The following is a 22153-nucleotide window of genomic DNA, read 5'->3' as shown; positions in this document are numbered from 1 at the left end:
ACATATGTTTCTGTTATAACTTCTAAACTCTTGGCTTGTTGCATACAACCCCACCCCTACATTATAAACCCTTCAGCATTTGATCAATACAGTTTCTCTGTGACCGTGTTCACAGGGTCTGAGGATGAGGGAAGAGATGAGGATCTGACTCCATGTTTCAGAAGGCTTGATTGATTATTTTATGATATATATTATATTAAAACTATACTAAAAGAATAGAAGAAAGGGTTTCATCAGAAGGCTGGCTAAGAATAGAATAAGAAAGAATGATAACAAAAGCTTCTGTCTCAGACAGAGAGTCCGAGCCAGCTGGGCTGTGATTGGCCATTAATAAGAAACAATTGCATGAGACCATCACAGATGCACCTGTTGCATTCCACAGCAGCAGATAACCATTGGTTACATTTTGTTCCTGAGGCTTCTCAGCTTCTCAGGAGGAAAAATCCTAAGGAAGGGATTTTTCAGAAAATATCATGGCTACATTTCTCACTTACTTATGGCATATTCTTCCTTACAACTATGGAAACATAAGTTTATGATTTTTCTGCTTAATATCTGTGCATTGCATTTTCACATCAATCCGATTTTTACAGATCAAACTCTTCAGTGCCTGTAGAAGTTTCTGTTTTTCCCATTCCCACGGTTGAGAATATTTTTTCTCTTCCTTGTAGCCACTTCTGAGTCTGACTGCAGAAGCCTGAATGGCCAGCAGATGAGGAGTGGCTCTGGCAGTGCAGGGCTGCCTGCAGGTGCTTGCAGTGCACTTTGTGTCTCAGCAGATGCTGCTCCAGCCCTGCAGGCTTCCACCCCAGCTGGATGTGCCGGGACGTTGGGCAGCGCCTCCCGCGCCGCGCCCGCGACGTGCCGCACAGCCAGCCTTGCTCTGAGCTCATCCCTGCCTCTGCAGCACGTCAGCTGTGGCAGCCCAGCAGATTTAGGAGCTCGGAGAGGCAGGCAGGGTCAGGGGAAGCGGCACCTTGGGAGTTTCGGCGTTTCCAGCGGAGGAAGGGAGCCTGCAGGTGTTGACAGGTGCTGGGCAAGAGAGAAACTCAGCTCATTTCAAAGACCTTGAAGGTTGTAACTGATCTGGATGGTTTCAGGGCAAATGTGTTTCTTGGCACGCATCTGCCTAAAAGAGTTTGGTTTTTTTTTTAGGCATATGAGCTTAATCAGCAAAGAATTCCAGCTTTGCAACAAAGCTCATCTTAACAGTTGCTCCAGGTTCAGAGGGTTTTATGCATCCAGGGCTTGCATGGCTCTGGGAGATCCTGCTGCACTGTCCTCTGAAGAGCTACAAGGTGAAATTCTTCTGCTACAAACTGAAGTCACTTGGAAAGCTTTTACTTCCATAGAGACAGGATTTCACCTGTAGCATTCTGCTGTTAGAATACAGCGTGGCATAGGAATTTACAGTAGCCTAAACCTTGATGTTTCTCATGTTAGTGTGGTTTATTCTGTGCATCCAGAAGGGCTGGCCATGAAAGCTCTGTTAATCTACTCAGCTGTGCCCAGGGGTTTCCCTTTCCCCCTGCTGAACCCTCTGATAAAGCCATTCTGTACCTCCAAAACCCAGGGAATGTGCAACCTGGGCCTTTAAAGATACCTCAGTTCTATTTGGGACAAAGAGTTCCCCAGGAAAATGCTTGGTTGCTGTTCATGTGGAGGTGAAATATGTGTTCTCAGCTTTCCCAAAATCCAGTATTTACAACTGAATCTCTTCAGCTATTCCAGTACTTCTAACCTCAGATTTGAATATCTGTGAAAACATAGATGCTTTTCAATCCTAAACAACTTCACTTAATGCTATTTTTATTATCTTAAAGAGGAATTCTGGCTTTTGCACAAAAAGCAGCAGGCTTAAAATAATTTAAAAAAATAAATACACAAAAGTACTTTGAACCTCTTTATGCCCTGAGAACAGCACTGTCACTGGTTCTGATTCAAGGCAATGTAATTATAAAATAGCTTCTGTCATTCTTAGGTCAGTAATGTTAATTCCTCAGTTCTGCAAGGGTTTATATATTTTATTTTCCACACGTTCATTGTGACTCATCCCAGGATGTTTCCAGGAGAGAAGCATTGCTGGGGAGCTGCACACAGGAAGGAATGCTCAGGAGCTTGTGGGGCCTGGGCACTGCATCAGTCAATTTGCAAATTGAATTAATAATTAAAGCTTGAAACAGGTACATCTAATAATGTGATGCAACTTGTGGATGTGTCTTTGGAATAAAAAAGAAGGAATACTGACTGTACAGCAAAATTCAGAATCTCTGAATTAGGTAGATCCGTATCTTTTTAATTTAGTGAAATACTGTGGAGTGAGATAAAGTTAATAGAAAGATGTGCATCATGTTTGACAAACCAAGCACTGGCTGAGGAAAGATCTTGGGTTATGATAGAATTTTTGGTTCTTAAAAGTGAAATATGCACAAGCTGTGGAAAGGGAGAACAAAATTAGCTTTATTGGTGGACACACAGAGTGTCTGAGCAAGAGCCAACTCAGGGAGCTTTGCAGAGGAGCACACTCAGGTCATGGTGCCACCAAGAGGGACTGGGTTGGAGTTTGTGCCATGTGGAAAAGTGGCCATGCAAATCCCTGTCACCTTTCTGCATTCTTGCATGGGGACAGCAATCCTCAGAGAGGCTCTGAACTGAGTGGGGTTGGTGAAACGCCAGAGGAAGGGGTAGCACTCAAATTATTACCATCAGCACAGCTTGGAGTGGCCTGACTTCCTTCTTGGCAGTGTGAGGAAATGGAGAGGAGCAGCCTTTGTGAGTCAGTTTTGCTTTGTAGTTGGAGCAGAACGGGCCATATCTGAATGCCTGCATCAGCAGACTCTGCTGCACACCAAACACATTTGCAAGGTGATTATTTTATACTCATTTGCAGCAAGGTAAGGAATGGGTGAAGGGAAAATGAAGGGGAGAAGAAGTGTGGAAGAGGAAGCAAGGCTTGCCACATCAGTCACCTGCTTTTGCTGCTGTCTCGACTCCTTTTTTTGTTTTCTAATTTAAATTTTTTAGAAGCTGGAGAGCAGACAGCATGGCAGGAAGGTGGGGTAGACAATACACAGACCTTATCAGCACGAGGATGTAGAATCTCTGCTTGCTTCCTACAATGATAAACTGAGCTGGGATTATTAAATTAAGCCTAATCTATATTGATTGTGGAAAGCAAAAGTTTCTCAATTAAAGGAAGTGCTGACCCATGGCAAATGAGAATATTGTGGAGTTGGCATCTCTGTGTTCCCTGAAACACCAATGAAATTGTTGAGCAGTCAGAAACCCAGAGCATATTACAGAAGGGACCTCCTCATGTGGAATGGAAAAACCTGTTTAAAATGTTCAGGCTTTTGAAGCTCATGCAAAGGGATGAACTGGAGAACAAAGTTGTAGGAGCTGTTAGGATTGCTAACCTGGCCTTCTGAGCACAGCTACTCATTTTATTGTGGGGAGGGAGGAGGAGAGGAGGGAAGAAAATGTTTAAAATAAACAAAAAACAACAAGCACATAAACAGGTTTTTGTTGTTGCTGCCCTTGCTGGGAGTTTCTGCCCGAGCATGGACATGCAAACAGGTGATTAAGGGTTTGGCACACCTCAGGGAGGAAATATTCCAGCAGAAGTGAAGGCAGACAATGAGGAGTCAAGGGAGGAAATATCCAAAGGAAGGGGAGGTCAAAGGTTCACAAAGTGGAGCAGTGAAGCCACAGAGGTGACACTGAGGGAAACCCCTCAGGCATTGCCTGGGGCTGGGGATGCAGGCAAGCAGCACACTCTGCTCACTGGGGCCAGGAGAAGCCCAAGAGTGCCAACAGCCCCTGCCCTTTCCAGGATGATTTTCCCTCTCCCTGCTTTCTGCCCAGTTCAGATTTTCTCCTCCCAGTGCTGTTACTGGCCAGGCTCCTGTTCAGACAGAGGAACTGGGCTGAGGTCTGAGCTGGTGAAACCATCCTTGAGGAACACAGCTTTACCCCAGGAGGGTCTGAAGTAGCTGGAGCCATTTGTTTCTCTCCCTTTGCTGATGTGTTTCTTGTGGTGATAAACACAAAATCACCTGGGAGGGGCTTGAGCAGGAAAGGAGAAGGGTGGTAAATCTCACCAGGAGAGAAAACCAGTTAACATATGTGAAAATGGGAACTGGGAAGGGAAGTTTCTACTTAGTTTTACAGAGATGATGATTTTATTTAAAAGTTGCATGTAGTTCCTTTTCATTTGTGGAAATCAGAAGCTGGTAGAGACTGCATGACTGGAAAGTCCTTTGGCCAATCTCATGGGTTTGGAATGTTCCTGAAGCAAGTGAAAAGAAAACAAAATGAACTTGACAGTCTTTTTGTTATTCACATTAAAGATTAGGAAGACTGGGAGTGCATTTTTGCAAGAGCAAAGCTTAATATTCAGGAGAGGTTTGTATTAATCACGCTGAAGTCAAGAAAAGTTGGTGTAAAAGGAAGCAGAGTTGATCAAACACAAAACTGTGGGTATTTTGTGCTCTGCTTTCATTCTGAAATGCTCCTGAGGTGCTTTTTGCCTCACAATGGGCAGTGTGCACAGGTTGCCTGTGGTGGTTGTTCTCTGAAGGCTGTTTCTGCTTTGCAGGGGTTTAGGTGGAGAGCTGATGAGACCAGCTGGTAAGTACAGGCTGGGCTGGGCCAGCCCCTGAGGGGCTCGGAGGAGTTTGGCTGTTGTTGTTGTGTTTCCAGTTTGTTTTGTGTGTGCTGTGTTGAATGTGTAAGTGAAGTCTGCACAGTAATTAAGAAAAGATGAACTTTGGAGGCCAATCAGCAGATGGGTGCAGCAGGACATGGGGTGTCAATAATAACCAATGCACTTGGAATAACTCTGTGTAAGAGCTGGAGATGGTTCTGGGCTCTGTGTCACACTGTGTTCTTCTGCTCTTGCACACAGTGGAGTTTTTTCAGGGTTGAACTGTCTTCTTTCAGTGATTTACTCCAATTCCTCTCCAGAAGAGATACAATCTGCACTTTTAGACAGAAGCCATGGTGGAAATCATGATTTTATCATAACACACGTGTGCACAGAAGTGAAGCACAAAGACCAAATAAACAACAGTCAGTGGGGAGTGTGGCACCACAGAAAAGATGGATTTGGAAGATTGTTGTGAGCTGAAAAAAGGAAGGGTGTTGCAGGAAGAGGTAGGCTGGGTGGATGAGGAAATGATGCCAACTTGGTTTCCTGCTTGTGAGCTGAATGAAGGAAGTGCTGCAGAGCAGATTCCAGCTTGGAAGGTCTGAAACCATCCAGACCTCGTGGGTGAAAGTGCTCCAGCACTGAGGTGGAAGAGAAGGGGGATTTGAGTGAGATTTGACACAAAAATGCAAGCTGAAGGAATAGGGTTTTGTGATATGTTTTAGCTTTTAAGCAGCTGAACGTTTTATGGTTTTGGAGAAATACAAATGGCAGTATTTTGGCATGATAGGAGTGTGTAGGTGGAATGAGAGAAGAATTGAAAATGTTCCACAAATTGCCTGCATGTCTAATGAAGATGATGGTCTCAACCACAAGAGAGCACAAAGAAGTGCAGAGAGCTAAGGAGGAACCCCAAGAGACTTGGGTTTAGTCACATTGCACTTGCCTGTGAATAAATATCAGCACAGAGAAGCTGACAAGGTACTGAGAGGATTCTGTGTGGCATTGCCATGGTGAGGAGTGAGTTCAGGAGTAGATTTGGAGCCCAGTAAGTTGATTATAAATGGAGGTGATGAGCTGTGTACAGAGCCCAGAGGAAGAGTCAAAAATCAGGTTGTGGGAGGAGAGGAAAACAAAACAATGGCATTATTTTATTTTGCACCTTCTTCTGTCCTTTCTCTCCTCTCCACCAACCCTAAAGCAGCCAGGCAGGGACATGGAGCTGGACCAATCTCATTTATTTGAGCTGAACCTCAGGAGCTGAAAGATAATGGTATTCCCCCAGTGCTGAGTGTTCATTTGAGCAATACATTCAATCTGTTGGACAGAAAATTTGCAGTGTTTACTGTGCTAATCTCCATTCCCAAAAAAAGCCTCAAAACATTTTAAAAAATATAATTCTCAAAGTGGGTTTGTAAGCATTACAACTCTCTTAAATTCATAGATGAAATTTGCAGTGTTTACTGTGCTAATCTCCATTCCCCAAAAAAGCCTCAAAACATTTAAAAAAAATATAATTCTCAAAGTGGGTTTGTAAGCATTAGAACTCTAATAAGTTCATAGATTAAAAATAATGAGGGCTTTATTATGAAAAGGATGTGCTCATATATTCCAAGTATCAAAGGAAATAAAGTTGCATCCAGTTTCATAGCTCCCAGCTGTGTGCAGTGAGCAAATGCCACTCCTTGGAGGTTCAAAAACAATGTGAATAAGAGGTAGGAAAACCTGTCATGTATTTTTGAATAGTTTTTAGTGGCTGTAGTATTTTCCTTGTCTCAGTTGTTTACTGTCAATGATGCTACACTGCCATTTCTAGGCTGTAGAACAAAAAAAGGGGCTGATATGTGTGTGCACACCTTGAATGGCAGAGGGGGAAAACGTCCCCCCAAACAAGGGATTTGCAGAATTGATGGGAGTAACTCATGTCAGAAGACAGTTACTGCATCCTAGTGATTTCTGTGCAAATGTCATTTCCTTCCAGTTTTTAATTTCCCTTAGTTTGAATATCTATTTGCACATATTCTTAAAATTAATGCTGATGTAACTTCCTGTGCTTGTCTCTTCAAAATCGCTACAATTTCTCTTTTCTGGGAGGTATTGATCTTGTTATCAAACTTATTTTCTTACAGTCTGCACTTTAATTGAGAAGTTGTCACTATCAAAAATGCCATTTAGAGGAGATCCAATAATTGGTGAGTCCTATTTTTAAATAACCTTCCATGACTGTGGTAACTATTCACTAAATTAAAGTGTTAAGAAATTATGCATTTCAAAATTAATGGGGTCAGCTGGTCTAACACATTTTTAAAAATTCCAAAAATATAGACAAATACTGCAGCAGATGCTGGTGCAGTTTGAAGATTTGGTTTTTAGCTGTTGACAATAAATAAAATGTGCAGTCCTCAGCATCACCAGGCATGGAGGGGGTCACTGTGGACATGGTAATTCAGACTGGAGCACCTCTACTGGGAGTCAGAGCCTTGTTCAGGTTGGAAAACCAAGGATACAGGTTGATCTGTGTAATTGCTGGTCTATGGAAAAATTAAATAGAGAATATTGAGGTTCAGAAAGTAAGAAAAGTTCAAGCTGTTTGTGTTCCTTGCTGTTGCAGGTGGTTGGCAGTGGTTGATAAATGACAGCCTAAGACATCTCACTCTTGTTTCCAGTGCTGCACGACAGCATATAAAGGTACAAGAATTTCTCCTCCTTCACGTGGTCACATGAAATACAAAATTAGAAATTTCAGAAATTAGAAATTAGAAATACAAAATTAGAAACTTTTGCTTTCCTTTGGTGGAATATCCATGGCATCTTATTGGTTCTTGAATGCATGTTTCTTAGATGTGTGAGAAGGGGTATTTGTAAAAGTGCATTTTGAATTCCTCCAGATTCCAGTGGACCTTTCTGATTAATACTTGAGCAGTTATCCCATGGTTGTTCTGTCTGTACTTCTGGACAGGGTGGTGGTGCTGGAAGCTGCTCCCTGGTGGCTCTGTGGTTTTATTTAGAAGGTGTTTTGCTTCTGTTTTGGTGTACCTCTAATATATGTGGTTTCAGAGAACTCTAGTGACAATTAAAAATACTCTGGATGATGTCCACAGGTACCCTGTGAGCTTTGCTGTGAGTTACCAGAGTTATTCAGGACAAGCAGCTTAAATTTTCATTCAACTCTGCTGCAAATCCTTTTTCTGTGCTCTCAGAGTGCTCTGATTCTGAATATTAAATCCATTGATGGATGTGCCTCATGCTGTTTTATTTACACCATCTTAACACCTCCAGTTATTCACCTTAATTTTCCCAAGAAATCCCATGGCAGTTTGATCTCTGCTGAATTATAAAGGCAATTTCTGTCTGCCCTGCTAGAGCTTACAGCCAATCTGAATTTAGCACACTGTGTTCATTGTGTTAGGTGTTAGTAATAAGATAAAAAGACATTCCAGGTATCTCACACCTCATCCTTTAAAGCTTTCCTTGGGAGACAGAGGAGAATGGAGTTATATCCAAATTACTGAAGGAAATTTAAAAAAGAAATTTGAATTCTTAGGATATTCTTTTGGTATTAACATTTTATTCAAAGTGCTGGTATGTCTTATAACTGGAACTTCTAAATTAAAAGCTTAAGAAGAATTAATTATAGGCCATAGAGAATTTTAACTTGTTTGGTAAACATCACCTAAAGCCAAACAAAGTGTATTTAGTAAATGCAATTCTCACTTATTTCTGCTTCTGTTTTAGAGAGAAATAATTGTAAGGGCAATGCTTAAGATGTTGCAAAGTAATCTTTTTTTCCTATCATACAGTATTCTCTTCCAGTTTAACTTCCTACATTTAAGGTGAAAACCATTTCATTTAGAAAGTGAAATATCTGAGCAGTCTGGTCTGGTCCCAGGCATCCCTGCCCATGGCAGAGCTTGGATAATTTGGCCTTTAAAGGTCCCTGATCTACAGCAGTTGGATAATTCTGCATATTTTGCTACTGTTATCCCTGTGGTAGATAGAATATTGTTTAGGTGAGTGCTGGTTTTCTTCCCTTGATTTTGCATAGAGAACTTGTCTGAGGTGTCTTTGAGGGCAGAATGAATCAGCTGGGCAAGATTTCTGTGTTACAGCTGAGATTTCTTGTACCTGGAGAACATGAGTGTTAATAGGTATTGTGCTGTTAACATGAAGTGAACAATGCATAGCTGTTGTGTGCTTTCACATTTATTATAATTTTGGGTAACATTATATTATCAGCTGAAAAGTATAATTCAGCCATAAATTCTATTATATTATGTATTCTGTTACAAATTCTATTCTGTGCTTTCTGAAATAGCAGCTGAGTTATTTTGTGTTCTGTATCAGTGACTGAAACTTCTCTAAAAATGAGGAGGCTCAGTTATGATGCACAACCATTTATCCTTTTTTAAGCCAGTTAAGATTAGGACACAAAGCCTGTGATTCTGGATCTTTGGGCTTCTTTGTTTATAACCCTCAGCCCATGTTCTTTTCTGTGTTTCTTTTCTGTAGCTCCCTGGGGAAATAGGGTTTGTTTCTTGTCAATCTGACATCAGTATATGGATATATATGAAATAAGGTGGAATAATGATTTGTGTGCTTTGTGGTGCTGTGTCATCCTGGAGGTCTTTCATCTGAACTGAAAATACATTTCATACATTACTGTTCTTGTTTTAAATGCTAATTTACCTTACTGGTCATATTGAAGGAATAAGATAAAATCTGGTTTTTCCTTACATAAGTTTCCTTGCTAAATCACTATTGGGAAGAAATAATAAGAAAGAAAATGCCAGTATCTGAAAAGAATTTTTTTTTTTTAATCCACCTTATTTTTTCTTTAAAATTTTAAGATGTGAAGTGAGTAAATGCATTTCTGTGCCTTTGTTGCAGGAGTCTGCAGTGTCTGCACTGGCTGCTCTGTGCAATGAATTTTACATCAACGAGAGGGGAGAAGCTGATCCAGCTCTGCAGGGTAATGATTCATGTTTAACACAGGGGCACAGAGTGCTGGGCTGGACAAAACTTGTACTTTGGAGGGATTGGACAGAACAAGGAGGGGCAGCACTGGTGTTAAAACAACTTCAAATTCTTCAGGAAAAAATAACTGGCAGCTGAAAGTTGTGTGAAAAAGGACAACTGGAATTGTAGGAAATGTTTAATTTCCTCTGTAAATGCTGGCTTTAGACTGGAGATGAGCAGAAGGTACCACAATAATGAGGCAAATTTATCTTACTTTTCTGTTCCATACTGTAAAACAAAAAAACCCCAATGATTATGCATTTCTAAAATCCGAAGTTTTAACAAAGTGAATCTTTTCCACATCCTATTTTAATAAACTCTGCCAGAGATCATGGCTGATTTACAGGAGAATTGCTAAAGGATAAGGAAAGGATAGAAAAGGACAGCCAGAGTTCTGGTAAATGTGCGTGTGTTTGTTTTTGGATCAGCAGTGCAGAAGGAGGCTTAAACTTCTCTTAGGGCTTAAAGATGAATCAGCATCTTTATTTATACTGCTTTTCTTGTACCTGTCTTCTTTTCAGGGATCAGATTGTATCATGTCCATCAGAGACAAATTGCTGGGTTGCACAGATAAATATTTTAAGAATAACAACATTTATATTTTTGTTTTTCTAAATATGACAGCGAACTGACATATCTTAATAAAATATCGATTTCTTTCTCTATTTCTTATCATTATTAAATCAGGTAACAAAATGCCTATTATTTATTTGTCTTAGAGATGTTCCCAAAATGATGTTGATATTGAGCACATATGTATTTTCCATGCCCCAAAGACATTAGGGCTGAACAATAAAAGTGGCCTATCCTGATTTGAAAATACTTTATGTAGTGCTAAATCTTTGCATTTTTATCAAAAAGAACACCCCAAACCAAAACAAAACAACAAACAAACAAAAAAAAACAACAAAACCCCCTCCAAACTCCAGAATTGCCTGCTGGAGTTTGGCCCTGCCTGCCAGATGCTTTGTGGGCAGCATGGGAAGATGTGATCTGGTCCCAAGGCAGATAAAATCCCCACAAGCTCAGGAAAGGTTCATGTGTAAAACCAGAATGTGCTGGGCAGGAGGAGGCAATGCTGAGTCAAAGCAAATAAACTAAAAATGAGTTGAAAAGGTGACAGGGCAAATTTTATGTAAGGATGAAGTTTCAAGTTTCTGTAAAAGTGGACTGGAAAACTCAGGCAGTGCCCAAGTCAGGAAAGAGAAGGGATCTACTGGAAGTACAGGCTGCAGATGTTGTTGCTTTATTCATTTAGAATCCTCATGGTTTTTTTTTCCTGGATTTGAGGTTTACTTTTCATCTGCCTTGTGCTTGGAGGGACCATGGCAGTGTGGCTGTGATGGTCTAGGGACACAATTGGGTTCAAATTTGTACATACAGATAAAATTTCTCATGGGATTTTCTGAAGTAGAATTGTGAATTGACAATTTTTCTGTTCTAGAAAATTCTCTGGTCAGCTCTATCTTGAGTACCCTTTTATTTGGCCTTGGCTGCACTGGACCCTGCTCCACACATGATAACAGAAGTGGCATTACACATGCAAGCATCTTTCAAAAAACAAACAAAAAAATAGTGTATTTTAATCTCTGTACCCATAAAACTTACAAATTTCATGCCTGTCTGTTGTGGGATTTAAATCCAGTAGTAAAAGTGTGTGCTGGATGTGGGCATGAGTGGAAGCTGCAGCAGGAGACATTCAGCACAGTGCAGGTGCCTTAGATAAGTCAGTTAAAGCAGGTCTGGACATGATCAAGGGCATTAGGGAAAAAACCAAAAACTTTTGGTAAAATTTAACCAGAGTTTCAGTGTGGCTTGATGGTTAAAATGAAAACACCAATCAAGGGTGCTTTAGCAGACTGACATTCTGAATCTGTCCTTGTAAGGCTGCAGTTTTATTGAATCACTACTTTTCCCTCTGTTTGTTTGGACCTTCTCTTAGTGTTTTCCTGTCTTAGAGTGTTCTGGTTTGGTTTTGCTGACTTTCTCTTTTAATATCCTTCCAGGGTGGGTTGTGTGGAATTAATATTGCAGACACTTCATAGACCCTGTTGGTTTATGAAGCTGAAGGCTCTGAGAAGAATATTAACATTTGCATTACACTTTCCACCATAATTACTGAGTGGTTATAAGTAAAGAGCTGGTTTTGTCTCATTGCTGTGTCATTTGGCTAAAATGTCAATTTTAAATTTACATCACTCAGAGTGGAGACTGTCACAGCAAACACTGCATCTTCCTCTGACCTCAGGACTCCTAACACCCTGGTGGTTTGGAAAGTTGAAATAAATGTGCTTATCTGGAGGTGTTGCTCACCTCTGGCCAGGGAGCTGGGCTGCTGATGGGAGGGACAAGCTGGGGCCTGTCCATTGCATTGGGGTTTATAAAACCAGTCAGGAATTATGATGAATGGGGAGTTTCTTATGGCAACTCTTCTTTCTTCCTCTAGCAAATATTGCTCAACCATTCAAACCTTAGATTACAGTAAGCACTGGCACAATTATGTAATCTTCCCAGGATCTCTGCTTCTTTTTCTTGGAGGATTAAAAAGTGTCTGTGCAGTAAGGGGATTTATGAGACCACCTTGCTCCTGTCTGAATCAGAGCTGTGTTTATTGCAGCTGGCTTGGAGAAGCTTTTCTGGAGTGCTTTGGTTTTCTCTGCATTTTACAGGAGAGTTTAATGTGCAAAATTGGGTAAAGGAAGTATTGGCTGTAAAGGCTGCAGCAGCAATGTGAACCTGTTCCTGACTTTTCCTATTTTTATTTTTCCATACACCCTCATTTTCTCCTTGATATAATTTTACATGTTTGCTGGGGCTCCTTTTTCCATGCCTAGCTGGGTTTATTCTGTGTTTATTCTTGTGCCTTTTGACTCTGCTGCTGTTTGTAGGGTCACTGTCCCCACTGTGTCCTGTGCCAGCACACAGAACCAAATGGAAAATTTCCTCCTGAGCTTTCTCCTCCAAAACACCCAACTTCATTTATGAAACATGATCTGGAATTATCTCACTGTTTAGTTATGATCTGTGTGTGTGCTAAAGCAGGACTCCAATCAGGAGTTTTCTGAGGGAAAACTGTTAAAATAACTGGTATTTACAAACCTGGGGATCTCCTGCCTAACACAGAACACTCACCCAATGATAGAAAATGGAGACCTATAAATATAAAAAGAACTTGCTCCCCTGTGCTTAGCCAGAAAATTGTGCTTATACTTATTAGTTGGATGTCTAAAACTTGATAACTCTTTGAGAAGTTTGTCTTTTCTCTCTCTGAAGTAGTAGGCTTAGTATAAATACAAAGTCAGATTTTTAGACAGAAAATATGTATTAATTCATGTAAAAGTGAACATCTTCAAATTTTTATCCTTTTCCTGTAGAAAATTAAGATATTCAACATTTTAGTTTAGCAAATTACAAAATTTTCCAGCTGCTTTGTTTAGGGGATATTTTCCTGATGTTCTTTCCTTGGCCAAATATGAAATTCTAATGATGTGGTGCTTGCTTTTCACTCTGCAATTGTATTTTTTCCAGATGAGCTGGTGACACAGTACGTTTCAGAACTACAAAACACAGAGGAAATGATTCGTTGTGGCTTTTCACGAGCTCTTGGGGCCCTTCCAAGATTTCTGCTGAAGGGCAGGCTCCAGCAGGTGAGAAAACAGGATCATTGGAATGAATGAGTGAAACCTGTGACAGTAATCAAATTAATAATAATGATCATAATTAAAGGTCTTTGTCAAAGGGGTTCGAATGCTAATGCACAGAAAATCATCATGAGTTGAGTTTGCCATAGTTTCTGATAATTAATGTTTAGTCCTGCTGTAGTGGTGGTAATGGAAAGCCAGAGGCTGAATTAAAACCCTTTGCTATGGGATATTGGTGCAAGGGAGGAGAGAAGAGAGAGGGGAAGAGAGATTTACTACAGGGATTGAACTGAAACCCCTGGAGAAACTGAGATACAAGAAGCCACAAAGTGAAATAGAAATGTAGATTTAGAATATAGATCTTAGTTTTTTTATGCCTAAGTGCCTTGGGGATCTGAAAAGCTGCAGCAGAGAGCAGAGGCCTTTTTGCCCTCAGGCACAATTCTACCATAGAAATGGTATTTCCATAAGGTTACCCTGCCCCAGACAGGATGCAAACTTAGCCTGTTGTTCACATTTTTTAGATATATTGTTCCCATAAACAAGAAGAACTGAGAGAAATACATATGAATTTCTGAGTTATATTCTGATGATGTTGTGTAAAACCTTACAGGCCTCTCCTGGTGACAATCCAAACTCTGCTGCCTGCTTGGTTCCTTCATACAGGATTGAACTCACTTTACTATGATATCTAAATTTAATATAGTAAAAAATGCTTTGGGCTTATATATCTCAATCTTTGTGTTTTTTCAGGTTTTGGAAGGTCTAAAAAAAGTTACAATAATTTCCCCTGAAGATGTGAGCTTTGCTGAAGCCAGGAGAGATGCCTTAATAGCAATTGCAAAGTATGTTCCTCACCCCTGCTTGTGTCTTAATTTTAAATCTTTCTGTAGAAACTTTCTCCATTCTGCTGGGAGCTGGGAGCATGAGTCTTAAAATCACTTACACACATCCTGACTGCATATGCATTACTCAGTTTATTTTTAATTCAGGGAATTACCACACACCTGCCTCTGGACTTCAGCTCTGATAGTGCTGTCAGGTTTTATCAGTTAACTGACTACCTAGAGTGTATTTTAGTGTTTACCTTTCTCATGGGCTGCAATTTAATGAGCTTTACTGAGGAGGAAGAATAGAGGTTTTTCCACAATCTTAAAAAGATTGAATTGATTTAAAGAAATTGTGCCTTTTATTTAAAGCAATATTTTCTATGTTGAATGTCACAGTGCAGTTAATAGTGTACATTAATATTTTATGCTCTGAAACTGTTACACTGCTAAAAACCCTGTGTCTTCAAGATAAAGAAGTTTAATATCAGGTTCAATGCACATTGTGTTGGCTGTTTGCACTTCTTGGTGACTTTGTTTTAAGGAGAGTTCAGGGACTGACAGATACTGAAGCAAGTTCATTTTTGTAGTGTTATAGATCTGAAAGCTTTTCTGGAGTACTTTGATTTCCTCTACATTTTATAGGAGAGTTTAATGTGAAAAAACAGGTAAAGGAAGTAAAGCAACCTAATTCCCTGCTGAGATCTTAACTTTTCCAGTGTTCCTTTGAACCCAAACACTGCTCAGAGCTCCTCATGTCAAATTCAGCACAGAAATATTCCTCATTCCATCTGTAATGGCCATCACAGCTGTTATCAATTTTATTAACCAACATAACAAAGCTTGCTCTCAATTGCCTCCCATCCCTTCTTTTCCTCTTTATTTTGAAGGGTTTGCCAGACAGTGGGTGTGAAGGGAGATGGATCCCAGCAGGAGTTTGTGTGCAGGGCTAACGTTGATCAGGTTTACGCCACGCTGCTCACCGGTGTCACCGACTACACCACCGACAGCCGCGGCGACGTTGGAGGATGGTAAGGTGGGGGCAGATCCAGGCCAGCTCTGGTGTCCAATGAAAAGCTGATGTGTTTTTAAAACCTCGTAGAAACAAGAGCTCCAAGCTTTTGGAGATTTGAGATTTTGGAGATTTGAGCCTAGGTAGGAGTTAGGAATGCGCAACAGGAGGAGAAGTGGAAAGTGAAAGGTGAAGCCTGGCAAGTTTTGGTTGTCCTTGCTCAAAAATTTGGAATATGGGGATTGATCTGTTCAAAACTGAATTTAGACCTTTTTCTGGTTCTGTGGGTGACATTAGTTCTTCTTAGTAAATACCAGGAATGTATTCAGTTGCAAACCAGGGATTTAAAGCATTATTTCTCTTTATTTGAAACAACACATTTGGTCCTGCCTGATCTCTCCTGCTGCACGTTGCTGTTGTGGGGATTTTTTGCCAGGAGAGGGAGCAGCTGCATAACATGTTGAGAGGGATAAAAACTCTCAGTTGTGCTGCAGCATCACCAAATCTTTTGTAAGTTTAGGGTTTCAATGATTTCAGATATGGAACTGCAAGAATAAACCATAAATCTATAGGAATATGTCTGCTGATGGGAAATCTGTAGCATAGGTAGATTAATAAATTTAGTAAACTTAATAAAATTAATAAGATCTTAGTAATACTAAGTCTATAGCAGTCTTATTTTCATGGCATGCCTCAGTCTTCAAGGTCCCCCTAATACACAAAGAAGATTCAGTGTGTGACATTGCATTCCTCTGAGTGCTCTGTATTCCTTCAGTGACAGTGATCTGGAAAGGCAGATTTCAAATTTCAAAATTCCTGACTGTGGAGGCTCATGTCCTTCTTTGGGTTTGTGTTTCATTTCCAAAGCTCTAATTGGGGATGTGTCAGCATTTACTGATTGGAAGTTCCTGAGCTTTGAATGAGATCATGAAGAGTTCATGTTATTCATGCCATCCTGTAGAATTACACAGCACAGGAATATGGGTCTTACAAACCAAACATTCTCCTGTCAGGGTGCTTTTCTGCACCTGTTTATGAGCAAAACATGCCCAGCCTGAAGTAGGACTTGTTAATAAAAAACATTAAATTATCCTTATTCAGGAACAAGTCCAGTATCTGCAGATTTAAAATACTTTTGATGCTGTGTGGAAGCCTCAGAGCAGTAACACCCAGTAGAGAGAAGCCATGAACTCTGTAAATAAATGTGATAGAGTAATTTTAATTGTCTTTTATTTATTAGCAGTTGATTTTGAGTAAAATGCTGGTTTTGAAAAGGCCGCCTCATTTTATTGTCTGAATCCATAATTTTAATTTGAAATGTGCAGGTATATGTTGCTTTTAGAGATGAAGAATCAGCCTTGGCTGATTATTTTAGATATGAAGAATCATGTTTTTAGCTGTGGATGATAGATGATAGTGCTTTTGTATGGTAAGGAAGTGGTAAAATGCATGTATTTGACCTGTCTGGCACTGCATGGATTATCTCAGGGTACAGAGATGTGTGTTCAGATTCCAAAGTGCTTTGAGCACCAGATAATTTTTTTTTTAGCTTCTTTGGGCAATTCCAGCCACAATCAAGTTAAGAAACATGTAAATCAGAGGGGGAAGGGGGATCCTTTCTCATGGCAAACTCTTGGCTGCTGAAGGTTCTGTGGCCTCTCTAAGATCAGTGCTTTCTCATTCTGTTTCTTCTAAACCAGGGAATAAGATGGAAAGATATGGAGAGAAATGCTGTTTCTCTGGAGAGATTTTGTCTTTTTTGTGTAATTTTTGTCTTTCTTTCATAGAGTCATGGGAAAGTTTCACCAACTTTACTCTGCATATGCAAACTTTACCTTTCTTTTGACAGATTGTTTGCTGGGACATGTCTGATCTGTCTACAGGTGGTAGACATGAATATCTAAGTCAGATATGATACAAAAAACTAGTAAAACATAACCTTGATGAAAGACTGCCAGACTTGTTTTAAACTGCTTTGGAAAAAATGATGTAATTTACCTTTTTTACCATTATAACAAATGTCCCACCCAGTTTTAGGTTGCACCTGCAACTATTTTCAAGTTGTTTTGGAAACCAGCAAGAGGAGTATTTCTTCTCATAGAAGCCTGCTGGGTCTTTTCAAATAGTTTTTTATTCTTTTTAAAAAAATTATTACTGAGAAAGGATGACATTACTCTGAGTTACCAATGTGGTGAACGTGCTGGGCCTGGTCTTGTGCAGGGTCATGTCACCCACTGAAGTATTGCCCTTGCCTTCAGTTTTTTAAAAACTCATGGATTGACAAGACATGGTTTAAAACAGCCATATTGATGATTTTTGAAATTAAAATTACACTTTTAAAAAAATTATATTTAGACATTTTGAAGGGAGAAGATCATTATCTAGACAAGACTCACTTCAAGCCCAATTTAGTGTTACTTTGGTCAAAATTTTCATGAAATTAATTATTGCTTAGCATAGAGGTTTAAGCCACTCTGAGTCACAACTTGTTGGAAATATTAAGCTTGAAAATTTACAAGAACGTGACAGTGTTCAACATCTGACTGTCAAAGTGTGAGTTGGCCTTTTCAGAAAATAATTTCAAGCAGACAGAGCACTTAAGTTTAAATACATCTACTTGCACATGAAATATTACTAATCATTATCAGTTTTAACCTTCTTAAAATAAAGAATAAGCCTGGTGACATCTGGCTGGAATGAAAACCAGGCTGGTGAGGCAGGGATGAATGTTGGACCCTCAGTGCAATGTGAGCTTTGTTTCACAGAATGGGACTGGGGGGACACTCCTTGTCCTCCCAAAGTATGGGAGATGCTCTCAGAGGTCATTGCTTTTGTTTTTTGGGAATTTGTGCTGGTGTCCTCACCCAGCTGAGGGAATGGAAGGTGTGTTTATTGAAATTATTTAGCCTCAGTGCTGCTGAGGCTGCTCTGATCTGTGTCCCCACAGGGTGCGCGAGGCCGCCATGACCAGCCTGATGGAGGTGACCCTGCTGCTGGTGCAGAGCGAGGCAGAGCTGATCAGTGCCAGCATGTAGGTCATGTTCTGCCCTGTGTTTGTCTCCTGGAGCTCCACCCAGCCCTGCAGGACACTCTGTGCTCCTCCTTTACTGAGTGGGACAGAGCTTTGACACAAGTGCATCAAGCCCATGCGGATGGGGAGATGTTACATCTGGGAAAACCTTGTTGGGAGAGCCTGGGTGGCAATCCCACCTTGGAAATGCAGCACAGCTGTGGGATTTGGGCTAAACCTGCCCCCTCTGTGGTGCTTCCCAAAAGTGCTCACTGAAACAGAAAGCAAATCTGCTTATCCAGAGTGTCACATCATTAATTTGGAATGTGATCAGATGTGAGAATGAGCTTGGATTCATTTCTTTGCAGAATTATTAGTAAGGAAATAAAGAAAAAGAATTTACACTGAGCTCCTGATTTTTAATTTTATGATATGGTGCTCCTAATAATAAAAGAATTAATAAAAAAGTACAATTTTTAAAACATAGCTTGAGCTGCAGTAAAACTTTCCTAATAGTGGTATTGGTTTGTAGACAGAGTAGGCCAATGATTAGGTGAACATATACATGGTTTGGGATTTAATTAAAAACCCCCAAATGTTGAAGGACACCTAGAAGGAAAGCACTGGTTTCTCTAAGAACACACTGCTCACTAGTGCCCAGGGTTAAATTTTCAGGGGCTTCCTCCTGTTCAGCTGTTTATTCACAGATTGTCCACATGGAACTGAGAAAAGCATTCCTGCCAGCTGGATCCCATTTTGGAAATATTCTGGGCCTTGGTGTAACTGAAGGAATTGTAGCTGGTTTTACTGTCATTAGTGGCCCTTTCTGAAGGGTTAAGGAGCTTATGGGACACAATTTTGTAGATGTGAGTTTAGTTGTGAGCATAAACCAAGTAAGATATTGTTAAAAACTAGCCAGAATTGAAGAAGTGATTTACTTGGGATATATGAGATGGAGGAGAGACCTTGTCCTCTGTTACATGGGCAGTTTTCTACTTCAAAATGTGCTTTTCTCAAAGTTCTGCTCTATTTCCATCTGAAATGTAGCAGTTCAGCCAGGCCATCAATGACTTTGTTATCTTTTTGGGTGAAGGGTGGGGCAGTATGTGTAAAAAGTGGATAAAATATTCTGTAATATGAATGTCATGCTGGTTTTTGGTTGGTTGATCTGTGGAAGATAAAGCCTCGTGATTCTATCACCATCTGGGTGTCCTACATCACTTGTGTGTTCATTCTGAAGAGTTAAACCAGAATGCTTTCCTAGCAGGATCATTCTTATTCATTTAATTGAAACCATTTACATCTAAATACGCATTCTACTGCTTAAATTTTCTGATTAATTGTTTTCTTCTTTATAGCTGCAAGCAGATTATGTGCTGGTTGGCTCAACAGTCAGCTGAAAAAATAGATAAATTCCGAGCTCATGCAGGATCTGTGTTCCTCACTCTTTTGCACTTTGACCATCCTCCAGTTCCACACATCCCTCACAGAGAAGAGCTAGAGAGGATATTTCCAAGGTAAGGTGTTGAAAAATGTCCTAAACCAATGAAAGTAAAAGATAAATGCATACAGTTTCACCTAAACCAAGCAACCTGATGTAATTTTTATGGCCAGTATGTGTATGGAGGAATATTTGGTGTTGTCAGGATTTCACTAAATTGCCCTATGAATATGCATGAACATATTTTTTTCCTGAACTGGAAAACATTGGTCATAGTGATAGTTTTTAATGAGTTGTATTGTTTTAACCAAGCTCTAGTTCCAGTAGTTTTCCAAGATGGACTTTCTAGTTAAAGCAAGAGTGAGAGAAACTCATTCCTGAGTGGTGATTATGATACCTGATGGGTGTGAGGAACATCCAGCTCTGTGCTTGGAGGATCCTCAGCCTGCTGGGATCCTCAGCTCTGTCTGTGAGGCTGCTGATCACCAGCATCACCAGTGCTGGCAGGGTGTGCTGGCCTTTCCTGGGACAGGTCTGTCCTTGAGCAGCTGGTGGTGGGAGAGAGCACAGAAGGAAACTGCAGAAAGAAACTTGTTTTGTGAATGTAGGCAGAAGTGCCTGGGGGAAGGAAAGTGCAGTTCAGATCTTCCCTGGATCAGAACAAGGATTTGGAGATTCCTGCACTCCACTGGCAGTGGCTGAAGCTTTGATTTGTATTTACCCAATGTGCTCAAAGCCCAATCTTTGATTTGACACTTAGGTAATTCACACACCTTCCTCCCTGGTGTGGAGGAGCAATGTGAGGAGGAGAACAGCAGTGCACCCACACAGGATGATTCTTTCCCTTCCCCTTGCAGGTGGGAGAAGGAGACGCTGAACTGGAACGCGGCGTCGGAAGCGTTCCCTCGGATCACGCAGCTGCTGGGGCTGCCGGCCTACCAGTACCACGTGCTGCTGGGGCTCTCTGTGTCCGTGGGGGGACTCACAGAGACCACGGTGAGACAGCTCTGCTGGCACACCCAGTGCCCTTCTTGGCTTTCCTTTTATGTGTCATTCTCTTCACTTGCTCTCTGCTGGCTTTCGGCTGCTTTTCTCTGCCTCTGTCGAGGTCGGGGTTGAAGGCACTTGAGACACTGAGTTCATGTTCAGGCTTAGCTGATTTTTACTGCAGTTCATTAACAAGGCACAAAAATGGATAACTGTCACTTCTTGCAAGGTCTCTTAAGGCTAAGCTGTGCAATTAAGAAATGACACCTAAATTATTTTCACTTTTAAGCCAAAAACTAATTGCTCAATGTCCACAATGAGGACTTTTCTCTCCAATTACAAAATACCACCCAAGCCCATGAAGAAGAACAAGGAAGTCTTCTCCAAGGCCTCAGGTCAAATGCAGTGCTCTCCTGGGAGTCAGAGTCTGTCAGCTCTGTGTGTGTTTGGGGGATCCTCAGCCTGCTGTGATCCTCAGCCCTGTGTGTGAGGCTGCTGATCACCAGCATCACCAGTGCTGGCAGGGTGTGCTGGCCTTTCCTGGGACAGGTCTGTCCTTGGATCAGCTGTTGAGTCTCTGGTGATGGGAGACCACTGCTTGCACACCCAGTGCCCTTCTTGGCTTTCCTTTTGTGTCATTCTCTTCACTTGCTCTCTGCTGGTTTTCAGCTTCTTTTTTCTGCCTCTGTTGAGGTTGGGTTGAAGGCACTTGAGACAATAGTTCATGTTCAGGCTTAGCTGATTTTTTACTGCAGTTCTGCAGTCTTTCATTAGCAAGGCACAAAAATGGATAACTATCACTTGTTTCAAGGTCTTTTAAGGCTAAACTGTCCAGTTAAGAAATGACACCTAAATGATTTTCACTTTTAAGCCAATAACTGATTGCTCAAAGTCCACAATGCAGACTTTTCTGTCCAATTACAAAATACCACCTATGAAGAAGAACAAGGAAGCCTTCTCCAAGGCCTCAGGTCAAATGCAGTGCTCTCCTGGTAGTCAGAGTCTGTCAGCACAGAAAGTGTAAAATTCTCAGCATCCAGAGCTCCAACAGCTGAGTGTGCAGGGAACAAGGAGTGAGGGGGCTTTGTTTGTCCTCTCCTGGACAGGACTGAAAGTTCCAGGCCCACAAATCCCAGCCCTGTGCTGACTGTCCCAGCTGGGATCAGGAGCAGAGCCCCTCAGCTCAGTGCAAGGGGATTGCTCTCCCCAGTGAGGTGAAAACCAGTTCCTTTGTCACCTGATGCAAGGTGGTAACTGGTAGTGGTCAGTAGGTGTTAACAGTATGCACAGATTTCTTTTTTTAATTATTTTTTGTACCTTTTCTACTAAAATACTAGTGAGATGTCAGAAGTTCCATTACAAAGAAATATTATTCAGATGTCTGTCTAAATCCTCTGAGCTTTGCAATCCTTGTTTCATTCTTCTGGCATGAACAATCTCTTTATCACTGACTTTGGCAGTCTGCTCTGCTGCCAAATTTTTCCCTACTTTCTTTTAATTGTAGTGTATCCTTCTGTCCTTTTATTACAACTTCCACTGGTAGTTTCAGAATTCTTGGTTTCCAGATATTT

At 40.8% G+C, this 22153-nt stretch overlaps 1 protein-coding gene across 2 annotated transcripts in view; it reads left to right on the top strand.

Annotated features, from left to right (window-relative positions):
• Nucleotides 1-22153, top strand: part of TBCD (tubulin folding cofactor D) — a 125965-nt gene that overhangs the window by 83961 nt on the left and 19851 nt on the right. For both annotated transcript variants that reach the window (XM_054645190.2, XM_077188123.1), the window contains exons 24-33: nucleotides 4598-4629; nucleotides 6778-6840; nucleotides 7260-7336; nucleotides 9536-9617; nucleotides 13193-13311; nucleotides 14059-14150; nucleotides 15023-15163; nucleotides 18092-18175; nucleotides 19513-19671; nucleotides 20453-20591. In XM_054645190.2, the coding sequence (XP_054501165.2) occupies nucleotides 4598-4629; nucleotides 6778-6840; nucleotides 7260-7336; nucleotides 9536-9617; nucleotides 13193-13311; nucleotides 14059-14150; nucleotides 15023-15163; nucleotides 18092-18175; nucleotides 19513-19671; nucleotides 20453-20591 (988 nt within the window). The remainder of the gene's footprint in view (nucleotides 1-4597; nucleotides 4630-6777; nucleotides 6841-7259; nucleotides 7337-9535; nucleotides 9618-13192; nucleotides 13312-14058; nucleotides 14151-15022; nucleotides 15164-18091; nucleotides 18176-19512; nucleotides 19672-20452; nucleotides 20592-22153) is intronic.

This window comes from Agelaius phoeniceus, chromosome 19 (assembly GCF_051311805.1).
Source record: "Agelaius phoeniceus isolate bAgePho1 chromosome 19, bAgePho1.hap1, whole genome shotgun sequence".
NCBI classification, from domain to species: domain Eukaryota; kingdom Metazoa; phylum Chordata; class Aves; order Passeriformes; family Icteridae; genus Agelaius; species Agelaius phoeniceus.
The sequence above is the reverse complement of the archived record's forward strand: the minus strand, read 5'-3'. Positions and strand labels throughout refer to the sequence as shown.